At 49.3% G+C, this 25,021-nt stretch overlaps 1 protein-coding gene across 6 annotated transcripts in view; it reads right to left on the bottom strand.

Moving 5' to 3' along the window:
• Positions 1–25,021, bottom strand: part of Unkl (unk like zinc finger) — a 43,113-nt gene that overhangs the window by 2,858 nt on the left and 15,234 nt on the right. For 4 of the 6 annotated variants that reach the window (XM_005081577.4, XM_040748323.1, XM_040748324.1 and 1 more), the window contains 10 exons: positions 23,929–24,064; positions 22,373–22,490; positions 20,981–21,065; positions 19,624–19,706; positions 17,774–17,833; positions 12,257–12,434; positions 2,814–2,897; positions 1,977–2,204; positions 1,012–1,214; positions 636–890 (listed from right to left, as the gene is read on the bottom strand). In XM_005081577.4, coding sequence (XP_005081634.1) covers positions 636–890; positions 1,012–1,214; positions 1,977–2,204; positions 2,814–2,897; positions 12,257–12,434; positions 17,774–17,833; positions 19,624–19,706; positions 20,981–21,065; positions 22,373–22,490; positions 23,929–24,064 — 1,430 coding nt within the window. Of the gene's footprint in view, positions 1–635; positions 891–1,011; positions 1,215–1,976; positions 2,205–2,813; positions 2,898–8,749; positions 8,870–12,256; positions 12,435–17,773; positions 17,834–19,623; positions 19,707–20,980; positions 21,066–22,372; positions 22,491–23,928; positions 24,065–25,021 lie in introns of those variants that run through there. The other 2 variants (XM_013121700.3, XM_013121702.3) reach the window with 2 other exon arrangements.

Genomic DNA, 25,021 nt, shown 5'->3' with positions numbered 1-25,021 from the left:
TTCAATAGAGGTCAGGCTTGGAATTCAGTACAAGTGTTTAAAAACATTTGACCAGTGTGTGCAAAAAAGAGCAACTGTATGCAGCCTCCTCCTCAGATGTTTCCTCTGAGACCTACAGACTCCTCCTACCTAGACAGGCTAACTCATCCTCTGTGCTGTACGTCATAAACAGGCTAAGTTCTGGTTGCTTCAGTAGTAGTACAGCTCCATTAGAGCATGCGCAGCCCACCTGCCCCCAGCTTTTCTGTGTTTGTCTCTTCTCTGTTCCCTTACTGCCCCTCTTCAGGTCAAGGCACCAGGCTGGTGCAAGTCACACTGGGTATGGCCAAGCAAATGACTGTATCCCAGGATAGTGGGTCACCAGCTACAACAGCAGTGTCGCAGAAATGCTTTGAGTGTCAAGCCTGGGGTCCACTTGGCCAGAGGTACACAGGGGAGAACACTTTCCCTTGAGATACCCCCACCCCCATCAAAGAGCTGGGTCTTCAAGCACAGCCACTCTAGCCACAGGCAAGGATGGCAGCTGGGTACCCACAGTGGGTGCTAAGAAGCCGTGTCTGGTCAGCTCCTGGGCCCCTCACTAGCCTGTCCTCTACCCTCCCTTTAAGCGACAGCAACTACCTGGCAAGACTCACCCCATCCACGGCCTCCAGGTCCAGGCGCAGTTGGCTCTGCAGGGAATGTAGCTTGGGGAGAGGGATGTCGTTGATGTCACCCAAGCTCCGTAGCCCTGGCAGTGAGGACAAACCCAGGCCCTCTAGTTCTTCCTGCAGCTGCTTCACCTGGGCTTCCACCTCCTCCTTCCTCTGCAGGGCCAGCTGCCGGTCACTGTCCGCGACACGGGCTCTCTCCTTGGCCTCCTGAGCCTCTCTCTGCCAGGCATCACAGGCCTAAAACCCAAGATATCATGCAGGAGGCAGCCATGCCTGGCCTTCCATACGCTTGCCTGCCCGAGTATGCAAAGCCTTCTTCCCCACCTCCATGTCTAGCCCCTCTCTCCCTCATGCTCACCTGCTTCACCTGCTGCCAAGACTCTTCCCACTGCCTGATCTTTCTCTTGGCTTCATCTAGCTGTCGCCTGACCCGTGCCAGCTCAGCACTGTTTGGACTTGCACTTGAGGAAACCGAAGGGCCAGAGTTCAGAATGGGGGATGGGCTAGGAGAGAAGCTGCCAGAAACAAAGTCCCAGATGTTCCCAGGGACGCCGTTCAAACCTGAATAGGAGAGACAGGAATGATACAGCCCATGCAGCAGCACCCAAGGCCTGAGGTGACTGCAGGTGTTCTGCCCCTCACTTGGCCACCCACCTTGGTACCCTGTAAGTCACTTGCTCATGACTACTGAAGACTGGGCTCCAAGACTGACTCTCCTAAATAAGGCCCAGTTGACTCAGGAAGACCAGAGTGACAGAAAAATAGATTTAGAGTTCCTAGCCATAGCAGTTCTCATTATATAACACACCTTGGAGGTTCAGAAGAGCTCTAGTTCTGATGTCAGCCCATATATGTGATCTATCAGTTAAGATGGAGACATCTGGAGATGGGCACATTTCTAAATATGGAAGATTTGAAGAGCCTTAGTGGAAATATGAGAGCAGAAGACAAAGTCCTGCTGATCTGTCATACCAGTTCCTTCTCATAGTCTGTATCATACAATGAATCCTAAACACTGTGCCTGTGGGGACCACAAGGTAGCTCCATGTATGTCCCACCCAGAGCCCTGAGTGAGCTGGCAAGCGAGAGGTGATCTGGAGCACTGTAAGAAAGCCCAGCTGTGGATAGCCAGCTGTCGCATGGTAGATGTGTCTACCACGCCTGTCCACTCATCTACACCATATATGCTAGAGGGGGTGGTGTTTTTCAAGACACAGAAATGAGGTGAGAAGCCCTGCAGTCAGGAACACCCAGGACTAGATTGGACAGGCCCTGTTTCAGGACCCAGAGCCGGCGGGGAGGGACCCACGCCCAGGCACGCACCTAAAGAGCTGTAAGATGAGGCTGCAGAGCCCAGCGTAGCCGGCTCCGACCGGAGGGGTGGTGGCTGCTGGGGGGGCGTCATAGCCGAGGAGACGAGTGGCCCCGACAGGGACTGGGAGAGCGAGCTGAGTGGGGAGGTGGACAGGGATGAGGACGAGTGCAAGGATGGCGAGCGGGGCAGAGAGCCTGGAATGGTGACGGGTGCTGAGCCTGCCAGCGACCTGGGACCTGGTGGGAGGAGGGAGGCTGAATGAACAAGGGCAGGCGGGGCTTCTGCCACAAAGTCACTTGCCAACAAGCCCGTGGGTCAGTAAGTAACTCAGCAGCTAGATACCAGGGAAACCTAGGGGCAGGGTCACCTCAGAAGATACCAGAGGAACCAGGCCAGCAAGTAAGTACCACCCAGAGGGGTGCAGTTGTTGGTACCCCCAACTCAGGAGAGCTCTAGTAGTGGTCTTGGCAGATCCAGGAACCCACCACTAACATGGTACTCACAGAGCCACCAGGGCTCTAAGATGGGTAGATTTCTTTCGAAATAGAGAAAATAACTTTCAGGATGAAGAAAATGATGTAGCAATATGAACCTCTCTCTATGCTGTTCAGTCATAAAAATAATTGCTTGTGTTTCTTCATGAGAAGCCCCAGCCATGTCTAAAGGGCTGGTTTGTCACAACAGAGGTAAACTGAGGAAGCAGTAGGAAACTGAGTCACATAGGCAGGTAGCAGAGGCAAGGAGACTTGAAGAGGACCCCAGCAGATGCCTCCCCGCAACTCCTACAATAAGCCAGGCAGCATGCATGCAGTAAAGGAGCCAATGAGCTCAGTCAGTACTCTCACCTGTCAATCCAAGGTCCTGCTCTTCCAAGTCTTTATCTAAGGATGCGATATTTATGTCACTAAGGTGAAGATCTAATGCAGAACCTGTGAGATAAACCCAGTGTTATCCAATCACCTCTCAGCCAGCATGAACACAAAATCTCTCAGAAGGAATGCCTGACCCATACCCACCAACACCCCTCTAGCTAGAGGAAACAAGCCTCCTGACGTTCCCTGTAGCACCCCCCTCTGCTGACCAGCAAGGCTGCTTTCTCCTCCAGGCAGAGGTATTTTATCTGAACAGGCCTTGCTGCCACCAGAGACACAGCTCTGGCCCACAAACGTCCTGCTTCAGGGTTGGTTTTGTTTGTTTCACTTTGTTTGCTTTTTTTTTTTTTTTTTTTTTTTTTGAGACAGGATCTCATGTAGCTCATGACCGGCCTCACTATGCAGTCAAGGGCAACCTGAACTTGTTATCCTCCTAAGTGCTGGGATTATAGAGGAGGAATATACCAGATGCTCTGCCGTGTCTCCTTTTACTTCTAACCATTTGTTAAAATTTGACCAAGAAAATACATTCAACTATTAAAAATTTTACAAGAGGTCAATTCCAACAGGCAAATGGTTCTGAGGCCATTTTAGGCTGAACATTAAGATAATGACACCTTGAGAACTTAAGGGAGACAGGACCTCCACACTCAACCCTGGTCAAGGGCAGAAGTTGCTGGATATGATAGAATACACCTAAAATTCCAGTACTACAGAAATTAAGGCAGGAGAATCTCAGTTTGAGGCCAATTCAGTCTACATAGTGAATTTTAGGAGGATGAGACCAGGACATGCTTCCAACTCCCACAGCCAGAACAAGGCTGCCATTCAGAGATTGTGTAGAAGTTAGCACTCTGTGCCAATGGCCTGCACAGCCATCAGAGGGGAGGGGAGACACGAACTGGCTGTATGACAATGAGTGGTGGCACATTCTCAATACAGTCATAGTCAAACTTAAGTGTGGAGGAACCCTGCATTGAGAAGCAATGAGACTAGCTCTGCCATGGTGACTCTTGTCTCTCCCACTCATTCTCCATTCTAATTGTTCACAGTGCATTGGTGCAGTCTATGCTATGTGGTTCAGCCCTATCCCCACTGTTGGCTAAGCCCCCCGCCCCAGTTTCCAAGACCTCAAGATAACATAAGCCTGTGATCCCAGAACCTGAGAGGCAAAGGAAGGAGGACTGTGAGGTCCAGGCCAGCTTGGGATATGTTGCAAGCCCGTCTCAAAAAACAAACAAAAAAGATGTCACAGGTCACCATCAACTTTCCCTGAAGGACCTGGTCTTCATCCCTTGCTGGTTACAAAGGGTCCCTCTACAACATGGTGACAATACAAAGACTGTAAGGAAACCTCTCTGTACCAGGTCAGCATAAACTTCCAGGAGCCACTCTATGCCTCCAACTGTCTAGTATGTCACCATGTCCTCTGGGTCATGTCCATTAGGGACTTCATGTGAAACTACTCAGGCAAAGCTGTTACTGCTCAATGGCATATAGTTGGTCAGCCTACCCCTACTGCCCACGGGTGATTCTCTATCTAGCACAGAGCCCAACCTATCTCAACCAGAGCAAGAATGCAGAGAAGCATGTCTACCAAAGTGAAGGAGGCACTGTGCACCAGAAGGGGCCAGTACACTAGATCAATTCCCAGTATAGCTGTAACCAAGAAGTGGCGTGGAATGCAAATGACACCCTAATCAGTAAGAAACAGAGGGTGACACTGCTACAGTCCCAGCCACACTTCAGAGTTGTGGCGACCTACATGGGGGCATACTGAGCCCTACCCCAGTCATACTGTCCTTTCCTGGTCTCTGATTATTATTCTTAGGGCCAGTAAGCATTGTGGCAACCACCTGAGCCAAACACAGAACACAACTCTCCTGATACTGGTTCTCAGTGGCTCCACAAAGAGGAAGCCGGGTGGATGCTCCTGATTTCTGAGAAGAGCCTCACGCTGTGTGACACCCATTATTCTGGCTCACACAAGAGAGGATCAGTCTTTGGCTTACTTCTGCTGTTTCTAAACTCATTCCTAGAGCTGCTGGCACAACTGGACCGCAGCTCCCTCAGGCCTAGCCATGCCCCCTCACTCCTGGAGCTGTGAAAATAACTACTCACTCAGACAAGGGTCTCAAGAGGAATATTCAGGGAACTGAGTCCAGGCTGCTAAAGCACCCAGTAGAAAACATCCCCCCTTGTACCAGGTAATCAAGGAACCAGAACTGTACTCAATGCAGGGATCTCCACCCCTCAGGAGGCCCCGGCTGGGAGAAATATATAGACAACCACTCTAAAAACAACCTATTCCAATAAGCCTTCTGAATCTAACTCAGAAGACCTGAGTGAGCAGGCTGGCAGGCTGGCAGGCTGGCAAGGTCCTGAGACTTGGAGCCCAGGGCCCCCGGCCTAGACACTTGACACCACGGACCCCAGCACCCTCAAGAACAGTGTTAGATAAGAACCACTCAGAGGTCTTTTCACCCCATCCAATGTAGGCTTAGGAAAGCAACAAGATAAAGTATAGGCAAGATAGGGCTGCCTAGCACCTACTTTTCTAACCCTGATGTCCTTGGGCCATGGGAACCAGGCACTGATATGATGACTGACTGAAGAGAATCATGACAAGGAAAGAAAAGCCAGGTTGCTAGGGAAACTTGCCATCAGAATCCAAATCCAGAAGCAAATCAGGACAAAGCAGGCCACTGTCCCAGTGCTGACTAATTGAACAGCCTCCTGCTGCACAGGTTTCTCTCCCCATGTGGGACACCCACCCAATTGAGCTTCTGGGGTCCTTCTTTCAGTAAGTACCTCCTGTTACCTGAGCGACCTCTTTCAAACAGCCTGGGACAGAGATGTGGGTGTTCTGGGCTTTCAGCTGACCAAGAACCACGGGTATCCTGGGCTTGTGGGAACTAAGGACTCCTACTTGGTAGCTTCAGCTCATGAGTTTATCATCTTATAGGTCTGAAGTTCAAACTCAAAGTGTGCAGAGCTACCAGCACTTTCTATTGTCTTAGGAAGTATCACTCTAGTTCCTGGGACATCAGATCTTCTTGGGTGTCTGGCTACACAGATTCTGACTCTGCCTCCATTGTCACAATCCTGTTCTCTATGTATGTCATATTTCTTAGGAAGACACCATCACTGCATCAGAGTCTACTCCAATGATATCACCTTAACTTCATGACAAAGATCCCATTTCCAAATGAGGACACATTCACAGACATATCCTCCAATGCTGGTAATTGAACCTGAGCCTCACACAGTCTAGGCAAATGCTCAACCACTGAACTATATTCCTAGTCCTAGATTCATCTTTTTTGGGGATACAATTCAACCCACAATAAAGGACTCCCACCTGAAGACACTCTCTTACCATGTCTGCCCCATGAACTCTGGACCCTGTTCTCCACTCAAAAGAACTGCCTGTCCCTTGCTGTGAACACATACCGAACTGGGTTAAATTCAGGCAGGGCATCTGTCCCCGGCTCCTGCTCCTCGGTAGCCATCTCTGCTCAGTTTCCTACCTCTCTCGTTCTTATACCTCCTCAACGCCTACTCTTTGCTCTGCCTTTAGACCCCTCTGTCCAGCTCTGCCTCTCGCAAGGCACTTGTTTCTGCAGACCTCCCTCTTCCCTACTGAGCCTGCATCCCCGCTTGGCTCACATAGACTCCCTGGGGGAGGGGGGAGGTAAGGCTTGCAGCTTTTGTCACAGTCTTGTTCACAGTCTACACAGTGGCTTCTGAAACCCTATGGTAACAGGACCCCAGACCATAGTAGGCCCCAAGATCTTAAGCACAACTGATGGCATGACGGAGTCCCATCCAGGCTTTAAAACCCAGCACACAGGCAGCAAAATGAGAACCTGCCAAAGTGAGGCCTAACCCATCCAAGTCCCTAAATTTACTAACCCTGCTTTCTGGTTTCTACAGTTTTTGCTTCTGGATAACTGTTCTTGCTAACTGAGGTGTGTCAACTCAGAATGTGGTTTTCATACTCAAAAGCTCACCCTAAGAAAGGCTTGGGACTGCACCTGGTCACAAACATCCAGTGTAGTCTCTCCAGCTGGCCAATTAGGACTTTCTATTGACTTAAACCCACACTGGAGTGGTCTTCTCTGGTGGATACTTCATAACACTACCTACTCCCTTTCTATCCCTGGTACACATCCCACCCCCAAGGGTTTCATCTCTCAGTCTGATGGGGAGAACAGGTGTTTCTCAAGAGTAGGTAGGCATGCTTCAGGGTCCCTTTTTCAATGACAGCAGGCTAAGCACAGCACTTTCTCTCTACCCCACACCAACTAAGACCCAAGTCAGCTTTCATGGCTGCCATCACCCATTCTCTGGCCATCCCTGTAGCTGCCTAAAGCTTGCAGGAACAATCCTGTCTTGTACGGAGTTCTAGCTTCTCAAGCTGGAAGGCCCGAGTAAGCTGGCCAAAGCTTCCTGGCCACAGCACTTCTTCATAATTCATTGCAGAGCATGTCCCCCAGTCCCAGATCTCATCAGCCTCCAAACCCTGTGTGCTGGACCAATACATCTGGACAGAGGTAGTCAAAGTATGCACATGGAGGATATACTCCCATCCTTCCACACAGCAAGCTGCCCATCCTGCCTCTGCTGGTTCCTGCACAGAGGCCCCAACCCATCCTTTCCACCTGAATTGCAACAGGGAGCTGACAGCCTGCAGCAACAGCCTCTGCACCTAAAGCCTGGAAAACTAAGTGAGGGACAGTTGTTCCACTGCTCTTGGGACTCTGGCAAAGTTGCAAAAACTCATTTCGAAGAACTGAGGAGGAAAGAACTTGGTGGAAGTGGGATGATTCACCCTGGTCACAATCTCTGTGGCTCAGCACAGAGTCCTAGCCTCGCACTACACAGTACATACAGCTCAGAGGGGCCAAGTTGAGACAGAAGCATACTGCAGTCAATCCCAAACAGAAGCCTAGTACAGGGTGTGAGAGCCACTGCCCTGGAGCCCAGCAAGGTTTCAGTTAAAAGGGGACATCTGGGGAGCCTCTGGGCCCTGTCAGCCCTCTTACAGAGCTAAGGGGCTCCCCAACTCTTTTGAGTGCTGTTCAGGAACCCATTCCACATCCTAGTCCCCCAGGCTCCAACCTCACTAACGCAGCACTTCTGAATCACACTTAAAGGAAGAACCAACTTAGAAAAAGGAAATCCAGGTGAGCTTCCTTTCGGAAACTACAAGTGTCTGAGGGCCAGCCTGTGCCACCTGACTCAGAACTGGCTCCACCAAATGACCTGAAGCCACCTGGACCTCAACAGCAACCAGCAGAGGGCTGAGACTGTCCCGGGCATCACCAGTTCCCAATATGACACAGCACATTCAAAAGGTGCTGCAGTTCTCTAGGGTCAGGAATACATCAAGTGACAAACCACACAGACTGCAGAAGGAGTTAAAAGCAAGACAGGATGGGTGGGTGCCTTCCCTACCTGCAGCTACAGAACAGAGAAGCACCAAGAAACCAGCATGCCTGCACTGTGAACCGGGACAGTTAGGAGGAACTGGGGGGGGGGGCAGTACTCTAGGGACAGGCTGCAGGAGGACCACCTTAAAGGCAACAGGGGCCGGGGTAAGTTTGTAAGTTAACCTCCTGCAGTCTGAAAAACCTGGTATCCATCTCATGATCTCACGGCAAGAGGTGCATGGCTTCCGGGGAACATGCACCTGGAGGGGCATGCATTTCGAAAGGAACAGAAACTGAAGGGATGCTCACCAAGATGGAGGAGTGCACTTAGAAGGGAAACTACCAGGGGTTACTTCGCCTGGGGGCACGCTGGCCGATCAGGATGACCTCAAGGGGAGATGCCAGTCAAGGGGGGGGGGGATACCACCAGGGAGGATGTGAATGTAGGACAGAAGCCCCCTGAAGGACACGCACCGGAGAGAGGGACGCACACCTCGAGAGGAGAGAGGACGCGTGCCTGCTCAAAGCGCTGAGAAATGACGACCCACAACTTGGTGCCGGGTGGACGCGAGACCAGGATCTGCCGCAGCCACTGTCAATGCTGACTCATATCCTCCGCAGCCCCGGCCTTCACGGAGGATTCAAACCTGCCTAGTTCGCGCTCCGCCCTCGCCAGTCGCTGCTCCCCGCCTGCGTACAGGCCCCACCCACTCACGCTGTACACCCTGAGTTCCTCCCCCGCCCCCCCCTCCCCAAGCACCAGGCCACGCCCCCAGCACCTGATTACTGGGTGTGCTAAATAAGTCAAGGTTTTGGCTGAAAGCCCCACAAGCGGGAGTGGGGGTGGAGCGGGAGAGGGGCCGAATCGGAGGCGGAAAGGGGGAGGATGGGCAGAGCATAGGGGGCGTGCTCATAGAACCGGAGGCGTGTTCACTCTACCAGAACCAGCTTTCCTGGCACCTCTTAAATGTGCAGGCCCTGCATTTGGCTTCATTTAATTAGAAGGAACTCTACAAAGACACTGCCCTCCAGTCTACACCCTCCTCATCGCCAGCCCTTTAAAACTGAAAAAGAACCAGAGACAGGGCCAACCCCATGAGGAGGCATGTGGGTCAGGCTAGCTATTGGTAGGGAGAAGTTGGTACTGTCCTGGTGCCTAGGAACCATGGATACCCATCATTGGGAAGACAGCCCACTGACTTCTTTTTTTTTTTTTGGTTTTTCGAGACAGGGTTTCTCTGTATTGTTTTGGAGGCTGTCCTGAAACTAGCTCTTGTAGACCAGGCTGGCCTCGAACTCACAGAGATCCACCTGCCTCTGCCTCCCAAGTGCTGGGATTAAAGGCGTGCGCCACCAACGCCCGGCCCCCACTGACTTCTTTTTTTTTGGTTTTACAAGACAGGGTTTCTTTGTATTGTTTTGGAGGATATCGGTCCAGCCTGGCCTCGAACTCACAGAGCTCCGCCTGCCTCTGCCTCCCCCGAGTGTTGGGATTAAAGGCGGGCGCCACCACCGCCCGGCCCCACTGACTTCTTGTGTTAAGCAATGATGAAGATGGGACCCCTAACGATAACAACTTAATTTTGTTTTGAGACAGGGAGGGTCTTAATACACATAGTCTAGGAGGTCTCAAAGTGATCCTCCTGCCTCAGCCTCCCAAGCACTGAGATTACAGTACCCAGCTGGACAACTTTACATATGACCTCCAATAGACAGGAAGGTTGAGGGGTTTCACAGTGAGGAGAGGAAATGCTCACTATTTTAACTAGGAAGCAGCAACTACAATACACTGTCTGTAAATGAAGACAGGTGGCCTAGTAAACCTGAGGCCTTGGGTTCCATTCCAGCAATGCAAAACAAAATTTAAAAACACATTGCATATTAAATAAAGACTAGACGAACTACCGCAAATATGTTCACATCTGTCAGTGTGAAACACCAGAAAATTCAGGTCTTTCTAAGACACTTTCAATCTTTGCTAAACACCTGGTTCAACCTTTCACCTTGGTGAGCCCTCTGTCTGTTGAGGAATGGGGATCTAGCTTTCCCTCAACATTCTTCCCTTACATATCCTCTTTACTTCTTTACACTAGAAAACCAGAGCAATGGAGAAAGGCTGGCAGGTCCTGAGGCCAGCAGGCTCTCTAGAGGCATCAAGGGGCCCGAGGCAGTAACCAAGCACCTCAGGTAACTGACTGTAGGACAGCCTCAAGACCCAGACATAGCACCTGGAATCTAAAGAACTTCCCTTTCTCTCTCCCTGAATCCAGCAGTAGGGATAAGGAGGTGGTGGGTTCTTGGAGGTTCCCACTGCCCCCATGGCCTCCTGAGGACAGATAAGGCTGAATTCTAGAGGGTTCTCCAGAAATGAGACAGACCCACATAGAGCCCTCCATGGGAACATAGGGCTTCCAGAGGGAAGGAGACTACACTAGCCACAAGATTATGCAGTGATTTAGAAAGTGACCTTTGGCAGAATGGAAGAGTCAGAGTCTATCCTGAGTGAAAACAAGGTTGGAAAGGTACAGAGGGCATAGATTGCAACTAAGAAACTTCTTGGGCAGCTGAGGTACTGAGCCCACAGTGCTTTCCCAGGAGCTTCAGCAGTATACTCACCAGCTCCAGGATTCCCTAGCAGTCCCCGTGTAGTAGTTCAGGACTGTCTTCAATGTCCCTTGAGGATGGTTGGAGGGAGTCGTCCTCTGCCAGCACTAGTGGCATCATTCCCAACCTACATCCAATGTATGACTCTAGCAGGCCTACATGGATAGAACTTGTGCTGTCTTGTGGGATGCCTAGTGACACATCTCTATGTCTGGGTGGCTTGCCACTTTGCTACCTGCACATCAACAGGACGCCTTTACTCTGGGCCCTAGGCAGCATGACCTGCTCCACGCTAGAGGGCTTAATATCTCCAGTATGGAATCACCACAAATGTCATTCTTTTTTTTGTATCTTCCATGGTCAGGGCAAGACACAGGCTTTGGGGGCTGGAAGGATATGTCAGTGGTTAAGAGCACACCAGCTACTCTTCCAGAGGACCCAGGTTACATTTCCAGCACCCACAAGGCAGCTCACAACTATCTCTAACTCCATTTCCAGGGGAACCAATTCTCTCCTTCTGATATCCACAGACAATGCATGCATGCAGTGTAGACAAACCTTTAAGCAAACTCTCATATATGTAAAATAAAAATAACATTAAAAAAAAACTGGGTGGTGGTGGAGCATGCCTTTAATTCCAGGACTCAGGAGGCAGAAGCAGGTGGATCTCTGTGAATGTGAGGCCAGCCTGGTCTACAAATAGAGTTTCAGGACAGCCAGGGCTTTTACACAGAGAAACCCTGTCTTGGAAAACCAAACCAAACCAAACAACTCTGGCTTGGGTCAACTAGGCCCTGGTGACCACAGAATGCAGTAGCTCAGAGCAAGCTGCCTGTCACTCACAAGTACCTGTGTACATAGCAATGCAGGGGTCCCTCATCCCTGTTGGACTCAGCCCATCTGCTTAGCTCATCCTGGCCTTTGTGCACAGGCCCTTGGCTCCTGTTCAGGCCCTAATACGTCATCTTAGCCTAGCTACCACCACACTGGTCCTCCCTCGGTGAATGATTCCCAGGCATGGAGCTGGCCACAAGCTGCCGCCAGCTGTGTTTACCTGCTCCAGGCTTCATTACAACTCTCCTCTTGACCTTGTCATCACCCACACCTTTAGTTCATCATGATTTCCATTTCCACACCTCACTAACCTCCTCATTGTCCTGTGGCCTCTGGGACAGAAGGTCCACTTGCCATAGTTCTTTGGTGTTTTGTACAGTATGTGGTGTGGGCTCCACGTATCCTGCAGTCCCAAGCACTGCAGAGCACCGAGCGATTCAAATGAGAAACAACAAAACCATGTCCTGGGCTTTTCGACAGAGCAGTGCATCCTGAAAGTCTACAACACTGTGAAAAGTTGTGAGAGGAGAAGTGTGGACTTACCTAGGACTGCCTCCACAGTGTTGCCAGCTGGATCCAGTGGGAGGGCACGGGCAGGGAGGGTAGGCAGAGCGGTGGGGGAGGAGCTACCTGAGCCAGTGCTGGATGCCAGGCTAGATGCCACACTGGAGCTTATGCTGGGGGCCAGTGGGTGAACCACTGAGAACACAGCGAGGTGGTTCTGTTCAAAAACACAAACAATATGAGCAGGTGCTGTTGCAAGCACAATAGCAGCAGAGACATTGCAGATGGGTGGGCTGCCAATTTCCACAGAGCAGCACACTAGGATAGTCAACATCTCAGGGCGTTGCACAGGGATGGGAATTGTTCGTTAACATGCACTGACCATAACAAGTTGTCTTGCTGTCACTCAGGCAAACAGATCTGGAAAGTATCTGTTGACAAAACCTACCCAGCAGACACAAAAACCTATAACAGGCCAGGAGCTGTGGGCCTGCCAACCCTTCTCCTCTGCTTCCCAGGAGTCTCTGTGTTCCTCCCCAGTACTTACCCACCTAGTGGTCAAAAAAGCAAACAATGAGGAAAGCTGGTACCATCTCCATTTGAGAGACAGTAGATAAAACAAGTCTTAAGATACCAGGTTAGATTCAGGGAACAAAGCAGCAGAGCTGGGGGCCCTCAGCATGTACAATGGGCACTTACATAAAAATCAAACCTATGTGCTGAACCTGTAAACTTCACATCAAGAAAAAGCAGCCCATGCATCCTGGGCCTCACCATATCTCCCTGAGCCATCACCAGAGTGTTCACATCCCCCATGAATTCCACAAGAGTACCGAGTGACCTCACACTCAGGAGTGACAGATGTCTGGGCCAAAGAGAGGACAGGTGTTCTCTATGAAAAATCACAGCCACTGGTCATGGACTGAAAGAAACTGTTACCAGCATGATGTGAACCAGCTCTCTGTAAATGACAAGATCACACATCACAGCTGGAAATCAACAGTTTAGTGGTAACACCATCATGCAGGTACCAGGTCACCTGTATTGTCTCTCAGTCGTCACCCCTTCACCAGTGGGTCCCAGTCCAGAGATGATCTGGTCCCAGTCAGGCTGAAGTTCATCCCAGGACAACTGAGAGGCCAGCATCCTGGATCATAATCACTGCTGCCCCCTTCCACCCATCTACCTTAAACTTCAGACTTCACCTAAGTCCAATACCACTAGGAACACATGCACCTCTTTCCAAATAATGGGGAGCAAGTCACCCCCATAGGACTAGCATAGGTTTAGCAGTGAAGCGACGTCAAGGCCTGTTGCTTAGAATCGCAGGAAGAATCTGTGCTGTCACTCCTGGATTTTAATACTTCAGCAGTTAAGTTGCTCTTACAAAGGACCCAAGTTTGATTTCCAGCACCCACATAGGAGTTTACAACCATCTGTAACTCCAGTTCCAGAGGATCCAATGGCCTCTTGAGGCACCGGTGGGCACTAGACATGCATGTGGTGCACAGACATACATGCAGACAAAAACATCCATACACATACAATAAAATAATAAAAATGAAAACAAAACAAAACCTTCCTAGTCTTTAAACCAGAGACCTAGAATGCAGAAAACTTGCAAGTTGGCATGATGTTATTGCCAAGCCATCAATACAACTAGTATGAAGGCAGTGGATAGACCAGGATGGTGGCTCATGCCCCAGATTGTGAGTGTAGCAGCAGCATTTATTGGGCTGTGGGACACCAGGGCCCCATCTGGGAACTGACAGACAGCCTGAGGCATTGGGACCTGCCTAGGGCACTGAGATACCATCCTCTTCTTTCCCAGATGTGTTTGAGAGGGACAACCACACCTGGGCTTCTCCTCATTAGCACATGTGGTACCAAGGAACCAAAACAGCCCTGCCTCACAGTACATGCTATTATGTCCATATCCCTCCAATCATACCAGCAGAGGATGTATCCCTCTTCCCCATGTAAGGATGCTAGGAGACTGCTTGACCTGAAAATCAGTAACATCATCTATGTCCTTTCCATTCAAGATCAAAATGGTCACAAATGCATAACCACAATGGGTCAACCTGAGGGTTTCCATCAATGAGGAAGTCAGACATAGCTGGCTAGGGCCAGAGAGATACCACCAAAGTATATTCCTCCTCTAACGTTAGCTTTGTCTGCCTGGCTGTTCTTCTTTTTCTTTCTCCTCTTTTCTTTTTTGTTGTTAGAACATACATAAGATAAAAGTAATCATTTAACCATTCTGGGTTTTATTAATTTTATTTACTGAGAGAAAGAATGTGTGTATGGATACATGTGTATGCAGGCCAGAGGACAACTTACTGGAGTCAGTTTTCTCCTACCTGTGGGTCTCAGGGATCAAACCCAGGTCATCATGCATAGTGACAAGCTCTTTTACCTGCTGAACCATCTGGTTGGCCCTTAATCATTCTTAGGTATACACTTCTTTGTGGTACTAGTAGGGACTGAACCTAGGGTCTCACATACTAGGTGCGCTGGCTAGTTTTATGTCAACTTGACCCAAGCTAGAGTTATCTGAAAGGAGGGACCTCAGTGGAGAAAATGCATCCAAAAGGTCTGGATATAGGGCATTTTTTCCTTTTTATTTACTTGTTTGTTTATTTATTTAAGTTTTTCGAGACAAGGTTTCTCTGTATTGTTTTGGAGCCTGTCCTGGAACTCCCTCTATAGATCAGGCTGGTCTTAAACTCACAGAGATCGGCCTGCCTCTGCCTCCTGAGTGCTGGATTATTATTTTTTAAATTATTTACTTTTATTTTATGTGCATTGGTGTTTTGTCTGAATATGTATCTGTCAGATCCCCTGGAAGTGGAATTACAGACAATTAAGTTGCCATGTGCATGCTAGCAAGTAAACCCAGGTCCTCTGGAAAAGCAGCAGGTCCCCTTAATCACTGAGTCATCTCTCCAGCCCTGGGCATTCTCTTAATTAGTGATTGATGGGGAGGACCCAGACCATTGTGGTTGGGGCTATTTCTGGGCCTGTGGCCCTGAGTTCTGTAAGAAAGCAAGGTAGCTGGGCAGTGGTGGTACACACCTTTAATTCCAGCACTTGGGAGGCAGAGGCAGGTGGACATTTGTGAGATTGAGGCTAGCCTGGTCTACAGAGTGAGTTCCAGGACAGCCAGGGCTGTTACACAGAGAAACCAAACCCCGCCCCCCCAAAAAAAAGGAAGGAAGGAAGGAAGGAAGGAAGGAAGGAAGGAAGGAAGGAAGGAAGGGAGGGGGAGGGAGGAAGGAAGGAAGGAAGGAAGTTAAGCAAGCCATGATGAGCAAGCCAGTAAGTAGCACACTTTGAAGGCTTCTGCCTCCAGGTTGCTGCCCTGTTTGAGTACCTGTCCTGACTTCATTCAGTGATGAACAGTGATATGGAAGTGTAAGCCAATAAAGGCTTTCCTCTCCAACTTGCTTTTGGCCATGGTGTTTCATCACAGCAGTAGTAGCCCTGACTAAGATACTAGGTAAGCACTCTATCCCTGAGCTACACCCCAGCCCTTTATTTTCAACCTTAAGACAATCCCTTACTACCATGCTCATGCTGGCCTTAAACTCACAGTAGTATTTTGCCTCAAGTCTCTCAAGTAGGTGGGATTTTATGTGCCACAAGACCTGGCCCCGGGATATACTTCTGTGGCATTATTTACATTCACCCTTGTGCAAATACCATTACCACCAGTTTCCAAAATCCTTCACCTCCCCAACTGATACTCTGTCCTTGTGACCCATGAACACCTCATCCTCTTTCCCTAGCCTTGGCAGAAAACAAGGGAGGGTAAAAACTTTCCCACAGGAAGGAGGATAAGTGACACTTCATCCGGAGCAATCTTTGAGTCAATGATGACAACGATTTATTTTTGTGGTAGGACTGTGTAGTTTGGCCCATGACCTTCCTGACATGGCCTACCAAGTAATGGAATCTGGGGTTACAGGCATGGACCATTGCACCTTGCAACACTCACTGTTCTGGTACAGTGAAGAGGAAACACAAATCACCTTGAATTATAAGGGCAGCACTGTCAGGACAAAACCCGTTTCCTAGAACAGGCAACTTAGTTTGAACATATAGAAGCCAAACTGGATGGAGAGGCCCTGGGGATGGGGACACATGAAGCCCCCACCACAGGACTAGGCACTGCAAAGGAGCTTTAATGAACACAGACAGGCTATATTCCCTCAAATAGGAGGATCCCCAGAGCCACTGATGTCTACTCCCAGAAACAAGCCAAGCTCTTAAGCATGGAGGTATGGGATAAACAGTGTCCCCTAAAATCCTTATGTGGGAACCCTTACTACTAGGACACCTGGCTGCGATCTAATTTGTATATAAGAGCCTTTTTAATTTTTTTTTTGAGAGGGTTTCTGTGTGTAGTCCTGTCTGTCCTAGAACTTAACTCTAGACCAGGCTGGCCTCAAACTCTGAGATCCGCCTGCCTCTGTCTCCTGGTGACACACAAGCCTTTATAGACTTGATAGGTTAAGGTGAGGTTACTGACTGGAGGGACAGTGTCCTTGTAAGACATGAGGACAAAGATACGCACAATGGGGTAACCTGTGAGGCCACAGAGAGTACACAAGTCTATGGGCCTGACTCCAACTGGACCTCAGTCTCTAACCTCAGGACTTGGAAACAGTTCTGTTGCTGAAGCCTCTGCCTGAGACAGTTACAGTGGCTATAGCTGGCTGATACACAGGTTCTGCAGGGCCTGTGTTTCCCACAGAAAAATGGTACAGGGCTTTGGTTTTGTTGTTTTCAAGGACACAATTTCTTTCTTTTGGGATGGAGGGAGGTTTGAGACATGGTCTCTCTGTGTAGCCCTGGTTGTCCTGGAACTTTCTCTGTAGACAAGGCTTGAACTCACAGAGCTTCTCCTGCCTCTGCCTCCTGAGTGCTGGAATTAAAGGAGTACGCCATCACCACTTAGCTTAAATTTTTTTTTGTTTGTTTTTATGAGACAGGGTTTCTCTGTATTGTTTTGGAGGCTGTCGGTCCAGCCTGGCCTCGAACTCACAGAGATCCGCCTGCCTCTGCCTCCCGAGTGCTGGGATTAAAGGTGTGTGCCACCACCGCCCGGCAGCTTAAATATTTTTAACAACAAAACAAAGGACACAAAAATACGAGCAAAAGGAAAAGGTAATTACAGAACAAATAGGCACTAGGACTGGGGAACTTAGCTCAGTGGTAGAACAAGACCACCGTGGTGGTTATCTTGCTTGTACAAATAAAGCCTGTCTGAAGTCAGAGAATGGAGCATGCCACTAGCTAACCATAGAGGTCTAGAGGTCTGTACAGACAGAAGTGAGACAGCTGGGCAGATACAAGGAGGGAGAAACAGGCACTTGGTCTCTTGTCTGCTGAGACGCTAAGGAGTTAAGGTGTGGCGGTGGCTTGCTCCTTCCTCTTTGGGATCTCTCAGCATTTTCTTCTACATCTGACTCCAGATTTTATCACTTAGACCAATTAAGAATTCCATTTACAGACCACAGTGTGTGCAGCCACATGGCCCCAGAACTGTACCTGCTTGCTGTCCTCACTAGCTTTCTGGTTTCCTTCAGAGGGGGAATCTTTCCGTTTGGCCTGCAAGAGAAGGACTACTCAGGTTGGAAAGGCAAGGAGGAGACATCTTCTGAAAACATGCAGACTTTGCTTAGAATATAGAAAATGCTGGAGCTGGCGTGTTGCCCCAAGCTTTTTTTTTTTTTTTTTTGGCCCAGGCTTTTAATTCCAGCACAAGGGAGGCTGGAGCAGGAAGACTATAAGTTTAAGGCCTTGCTTCAACACAAAAACTAACAAACAACCCCCAAACAAAACACCAAGAAAGTACAAGTCCTTGAAGACTTGTGAGACAGAGAAGGTGTCTTCATGGCTCCTGTCCATTGGTACCAAAGTACCTCCCCCACTTGGATCACTGGAGACTGACAGTCTGTGGGACCCTGCATATGCATCAAGGGACAAGGAGTTGTTCAGTAAAAAGGTCTGGTAATGGCCTTTGAATTCACCTCATATGAGTGGTCAAATTTAAGGGCATTGTGTTGGGATCTAGAACTAGAAATCCTGGTCTCCTGTTTGACACAAATAGCACTGAAGCTGACTCTGCACAGGAGTGTGGGTATTGCCTGAGGGAGACCCAGCTGTACCCTCTTGAGGATACAGGCATTCAAGGTGGCCCTGTGAGGGTTTTGTGACAATCCCAAGAGAAAAGTGGCAAGTTCTGGGTATACAGAATGCCAGCAGAGTTCCAGGCATCAAAGCAGGAATGGAAGTAGAGATGCTGCCTCCAAAGGCACCTCAACCCAGGTGACCCACCACCACACATTCTGAGAAAGGGATCCCAGGACATCTCATGGATGTCAGAGTGGCAGAAGCATCACAAAAGGCACTGGAAGTGCCTTATCAAAGTCTTATGGAGCTGAGCTGCACCCCCCACCAGCTGACACTAACAGAGGACATTTGCTGTATCCAGAACGGGTCCAGATGCTGCACTGTCAGCTACAAAGAACCTTCCTCAGGCAGAAGGGGCGAAAGAACAATAGTGACTAAACCTCAGGCCATGAACAGACACTTCCAGAGTCTCAGGGTCTGTCAATAGACCCAGGGTGCACCCAACACAATTGGCCTTGGCAAGAGACTGCGGTGACACCCACAAGTGTGCACGAGCTAAGCAGAGTAGCTCTGTTCCAATTCAGAAATTTTTGTTTTGCTTTGTTTTTGCTTTTTTTGAGACAGGCTTTCTCTACGTAGCCCTGATTGTCCTGGAACTTGCTCTATAAAGCTCTATAAAGAACTCACAGATATCTGCCTGCCTCTACCTTCTGAGTGCTGGGATTAAAGGCCTATTCTAACATTGCCCAGCAAATTCAGGAATATTTCAATGTTACTCAAAGAGTTTTAGAACTAAATACTAGCTTTAATACATTTTTGAGAAGCCTGTTTCCATATTGGATGTACTTCTCAGGATTTATTCTAGAAGCTGACTCTGCACGAATAGGAAATGATTTCTAAGATGAGACCATCATCCTCATCATATCCATCAGATACACGATGCCCTCATTCAACACTTAGAAGTGTTGAGTAACACAGACTGGGCATGCTACATTAGATACCATTTACTGATGACTTCCAACTGCCCAACAGCCCAAGGGATCTGCAAAGATGAGGAAGGCAAGGTACTGGGCGCCTGCTGAAGCAAGATCCCACCAGTCAGCAGAGTGTGTCTTGCTTCAGCCCAGGCAAGAATATAGACAGGGTTTTTCTAGACTCTTCTAGAAGGAACCACAATTCCACATGTAATCTACCTCCAACCACACCACCCAACTGTCATCTCATCTCTGTCCCCACAGTGATGAAGCCAAGCAATGTCCACTTACACTTCCAGGCTGGCTGCTGTAAGCTGAGGTGCTGTTGGAATTGAGATCACGGCAGCTCCAGTCATTCACCATTCCCAGGCTCTCTACCAAGAAGAAAGAGCAGCTGGCACTGAGGGGCTCCCGGCTGGCCCATAGGATAGGTGCAGAGCACAGGCTGGTGTTGTAACCACTTCCACTTTTCTGGATAGCAGGCCAGTCCTCACAGAACCATTTAACTTACTTTCTTTCCTTCTCTTTCTTTCTTCCTTCCTTCCTTCCTTTCCTAGATTTCTTTTTAGGGGCTGGAGAGGTGGCTCAATGGCTAGGAGCATTTGCTGCTCTTGCAGAGGACATGGGTTCAGTTCCCAGAACCCACACGGTAGCTAACAACCATTTCTAACTCCAGTTCCAGAGAATGCAACACCTTTTGGCTTTTGCAGGCACTAGGCATGCAGTGGTATACATAAATACATGCAAACAAAACACATACTTAAAAACAAATAAACCTATTTTTAAAAACCTATATTTAAGTATGTGTATATGCGGTCTCTGTGTGGGTATGTGAACATGAGTGCAGGTGCCCAGAGTCCTTAAGAGTGCATTACAGTCCCTGGTGGTTGTGGGCCTGATGTGGGTGCTGGAACTCAATTCTGTCTCCTGCAAGAGCAGTGCATGCTCTTAAATACTGACCCATTTCTCTAGCCCCCAAACAGGGCCATTTGGACTCAGTAATTTTAATATGAAAATCAACATGTCAAGTATGAACAGAACAGCTGCCATCCTGAGACAGAAAGTGAAGATTGAGTTTGTAACTACATTATAACCACACCAGAACCCAAACCCCAGGGCTGGGGGACAGCTTCAGAGACTCTACTCTGAGCCTATGTGACAATTACTGATTACTAGGCTCTGGGGCAGCTGGCCAAGCCTAATTAAGAGACCTTGGTGTCTCCTCCAGCTACATGGACAGACACTGACTACACAAAGCCACAGCCACTCAGTCCCACTAGAACAGTAGCTCAGAGCAAGGTGTAGGTGAGCAGGTAAATAACAAACAGATCTGCATCTCACTGAGATAGGTGGGGTCCAGTAGGCTGTGGGGCAAGTGTCCCTCTAAGGTTTGCAGGTATGGCCTGTCCGAAGTGCAAAAGGCAAGTCAGGTCCAGCCATATGGCAGGAGCCCCCCCCCCAGCCATCTAAATGGGCATGACATTATGTACAGCTGTGGTCAGTCCCCAGGTCACAGTGCTGATCCATCACTCTTTCCTGGTTCTCAAAGCTGCCTTTGGTGAGCAAAAACTCAGTGAGAGTCTGTGGATGCGGCCACACAGTGGCTGAGGTGGCCCTGGCCCCGGAAGGCTAGGGGTTGTCTACTTACTCTCCACATGTGCAAAGGCACAAAAAGGGCCCCGAGGGCAGTAGCCAGTTTGGCGCATGTCGTTGCATTTTGTAGATTTGTAGATCTAGGAAAGAAGACAAAATATTGAAGCTTATTGATCTGGGTTTCTGTGAGAAGAGCCCCACTGGCTGCTCAGCACATACCAGCAATCACATACTGTGCAGGCGCTTTGAGTGCAAAACAGTATGCAGTGTCTCCCAAAGTTCATGAAGGCCTACTTCTCAACACTGGAAGATGGTGAAACCTTGACAAGTCAGGGCCAAGTGGGTGGCCCCTGGAACAATGAGGCTTGTTCTTGTGGAGGCAGGGCAGGTCCAAAGCTATGGAGCCAAGTGATCATGGATGGGAACCTCCAAAACTCAAAGCTCCACAATCCTTTCTAGTGATGGAAATCTGGCCACCACACTGTCTGCGCCTAGATGCCCTTGGTCCTGAAAACCCTCCTACAAAGAACATATTGGCCAAGGCCAAGCTTATCCATGAGACCTCCAGGCAAAGCCACTCTTCTACTTGACTTCTCTGGAAGAGGTGTCTATCTCTCTCTGGTATACAGCAGACGCTCAAGCAATGCCTTCTCAATGAATACAACCTTGTAAATCACCATTCACTGAGGATACCACATTCATCATGAGGACGTGGGAAAAGACAGACAAGCCTTGGTGCCAGGAACTCTACCCCAAGGGTCAACATCTGCCCGGATATCAAAATCATACCCCCATTAATGAGGCTCAGGGAAGGGCACAACAACAACACCCCTCTACTAGCAGAATTATGCCTGCATTTCCTTCAGGTCCTCCAGCCTAGCTAGCTTCAGCTCCCTGCAGACTCAGGGCTTCAAGGACAGTCCTTCTGCTTCTTCATTTTAACTCAAATCTAAGTGTGTTCTGCTTGGTGACTGTGGAGTCAAGGTGAACTCATAAGGACAGGGACAAACAGCCTTGAGCATCCTGGTGGTGACCTTTGAACCCCTGGAGCATCCTCACTAATGAGAGTCTCAGGGCTAGGTAGTTCATCTCACATGGCACTCAGGGTGAAGCTATGGGCCACAAGGAAATCAGCTGAACCTCAACAGGTACTGGCAACAGGGCAGCCAGTATCAGGGAGTGAGTGGAACCCTCCAGTAAAATCTACCCCCCCCCGTCAGATTCCTGGTTCTGGGAAGGTAAGTGTTGGCCTCACTCCGTGGGGGTTGTTCCCACCTCCATCCTCCCAACCTCCTTTTCCAACTCCTCCTAGGCTGATTTAATGTACCTCACGGTGTAAAGCAACCGTGTGCACTGAGTCCCACGAACCCTTCCAGTGAGGATCCCACACACAGCAAGCCCCCGTTGAGCCACTGATCAGCCCATCCAGGCCTGGCCAGATGCCTACCTCAGGATGGAACTGCTGCTCTGTGCGGGAATGGCAGTACTGACAGCTGTCCCCACCGTCACACCGTGAGGGCTCGCCCCACTCGTCACCATGCTTCACACTAGGGCAGGGTGTAGACCTAGAGCAGGAAGAAAGCACCCAGTGTGCTCAGAATCTGGCTCCCAATGCAGAGGACAGTGAACCTACAGTGACCATGATTCCCCTCAGGTGCAGAGATGAAAGGTGAACTTGCCCATCTGGGTCAGGGCTGCCTGTGTGAAGGGGTGAGGCTCAGTGGACCCACAGCAGGGGTTGGCCTTCTGCAGCAAAGCAGAATCTGAGACTTGATGCTGTTTTCAAGACTCTTCACCAGCTTAAGTGACCCACATCCCCCACCCTTCCCATACTTTCTGGCAGCTTCACGGTCACTCTTTTGAGTTTATAGTCAGAATTCCCACCTCTGGGCCTCTTTTTTCCCTTTATCCGATTTTCCATCCTTTTTACAAGGATATCCATTGGTCCTCTTAAGGCCTGCAGTGGTGACAGACAACACCACCAATTTATATTATTCTTGGTTTGAAGTTATTCAGAAAGCAGTGAGGTAACAAATCCACCATCTTCATCTATCAGGAAAGGTGTCTCTGGGCTTTTAAGGGGACCTGGGATTATTACAAAGAGGAAAGGGCAGCCCTCTGCAAACAAAAGGTGCAGGCTGAAGGAGGAACCTGTGGGGACCGAGGCCTGGGCCACTGCCAAGTGCAGACTGTAACCCCAAAGGAGAGGCCAGCAATACAGAGAAGGGTGGCTAGAGGCAGACTAGATGGAGGACCATCAGCCTGGTGGGACCCAACCCAGATGCAGGTGAGAATCAGGAAGTTCAGCATCCCCCAGAACTCAGTCCCCAGACACAGTGCTCTGCTATCAGCCTGGAAGGTGAACTCCTTTTCATATCCCGGAGTAAAGCCAAAGGTGCAGTGACTGCTGGGTGAGGGTGGGGCCCAGCCCTTACATTACAGGAGTGGTATATTGTACAGGGGTGGTACATTATTACCAGAAGTGTCAGTAAAACACACAAGGATACTGGGCAGGATGCAGGGGGGTGTCCCCAGCTGTGTTCCCCACGGCCTGACAGGATGCCAGGAGGGGGATCATATGGGAACTACTGTGCCTCAGTGCAGAAACCTAGGCCCCAGCTTTGCCCCACTTGTCCCTACAACAGATATTCAGGCCTTTACTTTGTCTCTAATAAGCCCAGCCCTTTAAGACAGCTTCCTCGCCTATGGGGTGACAGTATTGCTGAGCAGGGAATCCTCAATGGGAGAACTCTAAGAGTGGGCATCTCTACAACAACAGCATGGAAAATGCTCCTCCTCCCCAGCATGAGGTACAAGGGTCACAGAAAAGAAGTGAAGAAGCCTCACAGCCCTGTTTCTGCCAGATGAACGGAGGCAGCGGGAGTTGCAGAGCAGTTAGGTCAGTGGCTACAGTAAAAGCAGCTACTCTAGAGTCAGAGCAGACCCCGATGGGAAACATCTGAGATGGCTCAGAGTCCTCCTGCCTCTGCTCCCTGAACCTACCTGTATTGGAACCTCCTGGGGTTCCGACGGCGGTCTCTGCTGTTATGGTAGTGTGGACAGGCATAGCCCTGGCGACACAGGCGTGGTGGCTTTGGGCACTGCTCTGTCTTATAGCTGCCCAACACAAAGTTACTGTCTGTAAAATAGATGCAAGAAAACCTGGCCTTGAGTGCTCACAGTAACATCAGGCCCAGCAGCCCAAACCCAGACAGTCATATATCCATCACCACTGAGTAGATAATCAAACAGTTTACCCGTGAGGAAGGACCAGACCTGCTATACTATGGATGCCCCCAAGATAACATACACGGTAGGAGATGCCAGGCACAAGGCTGTAAATATGACCAACATACATAAGATATACAGAGTAAGAAAATCCAGAGATGAAACATTACCAGAAGACAGAGAAGCCCTGTTACAGTGGGACAGGATTCCTTTGGGAACTGGCTGGAAATATAGCTCAGGTGGTAGAGGGCTCGCCAACATGTACAAAGCTTGGCTTTAGACCTCAACATGACACAGGCATGGTGGTACATGCCTGTAATCCTAGCACTTGAGAGATGTAGACAGGAGCATCAGATATGCAAGGTTATTCTTGGTTATACGGCAAGTTCAAGACCAGTCTTAGTGAAATGAAGCCCTTAAAGAAAACATTTAAATGAAAGTAAACTTATGGTCTCACACTGGTGTGATCCTATTAAAAATCACTGACAAGCTTAGGAGATGGCTTAGTGGTCTGTGCAAACATGAGGATCAGACTTCAAATCCCAGAACGTATGTAACTTCTACTCAGGCATGACACCCTGCCTATAATCCCATCATTCAGAATGCAGATCCAGTGAGCTGTGGGTACAATTCAAAGACTCTGTATCAATGAATAGAGAGAGTGACAGGATAATATCTGATGTCAACCTGGGACTTCCACATATACACAAATGTACACTCACTCGTGCACAAACACTATTCACAGGCATTCACACACACACAACAGCAGAAACACCTTTTTTGAAAATACGCTTGTCCCCAGCTCACTGACCCACTCCTATTCTCAGTCATGCCTTCTTTTTCTTGAACTATTTCTACCTCCTTAAAA

The sequence above is a fragment of the Mesocricetus auratus genome, unplaced genomic scaffold (genome assembly GCF_017639785.1).
Source record: "Mesocricetus auratus isolate SY011 unplaced genomic scaffold, BCM_Maur_2.0 Super-Scaffold_100007, whole genome shotgun sequence".
NCBI lineage: Eukaryota > Metazoa > Chordata > Mammalia > Rodentia > Cricetidae > Mesocricetus > Mesocricetus auratus.
This window is presented reverse-complemented; position numbering and strand designations above follow the sequence as displayed.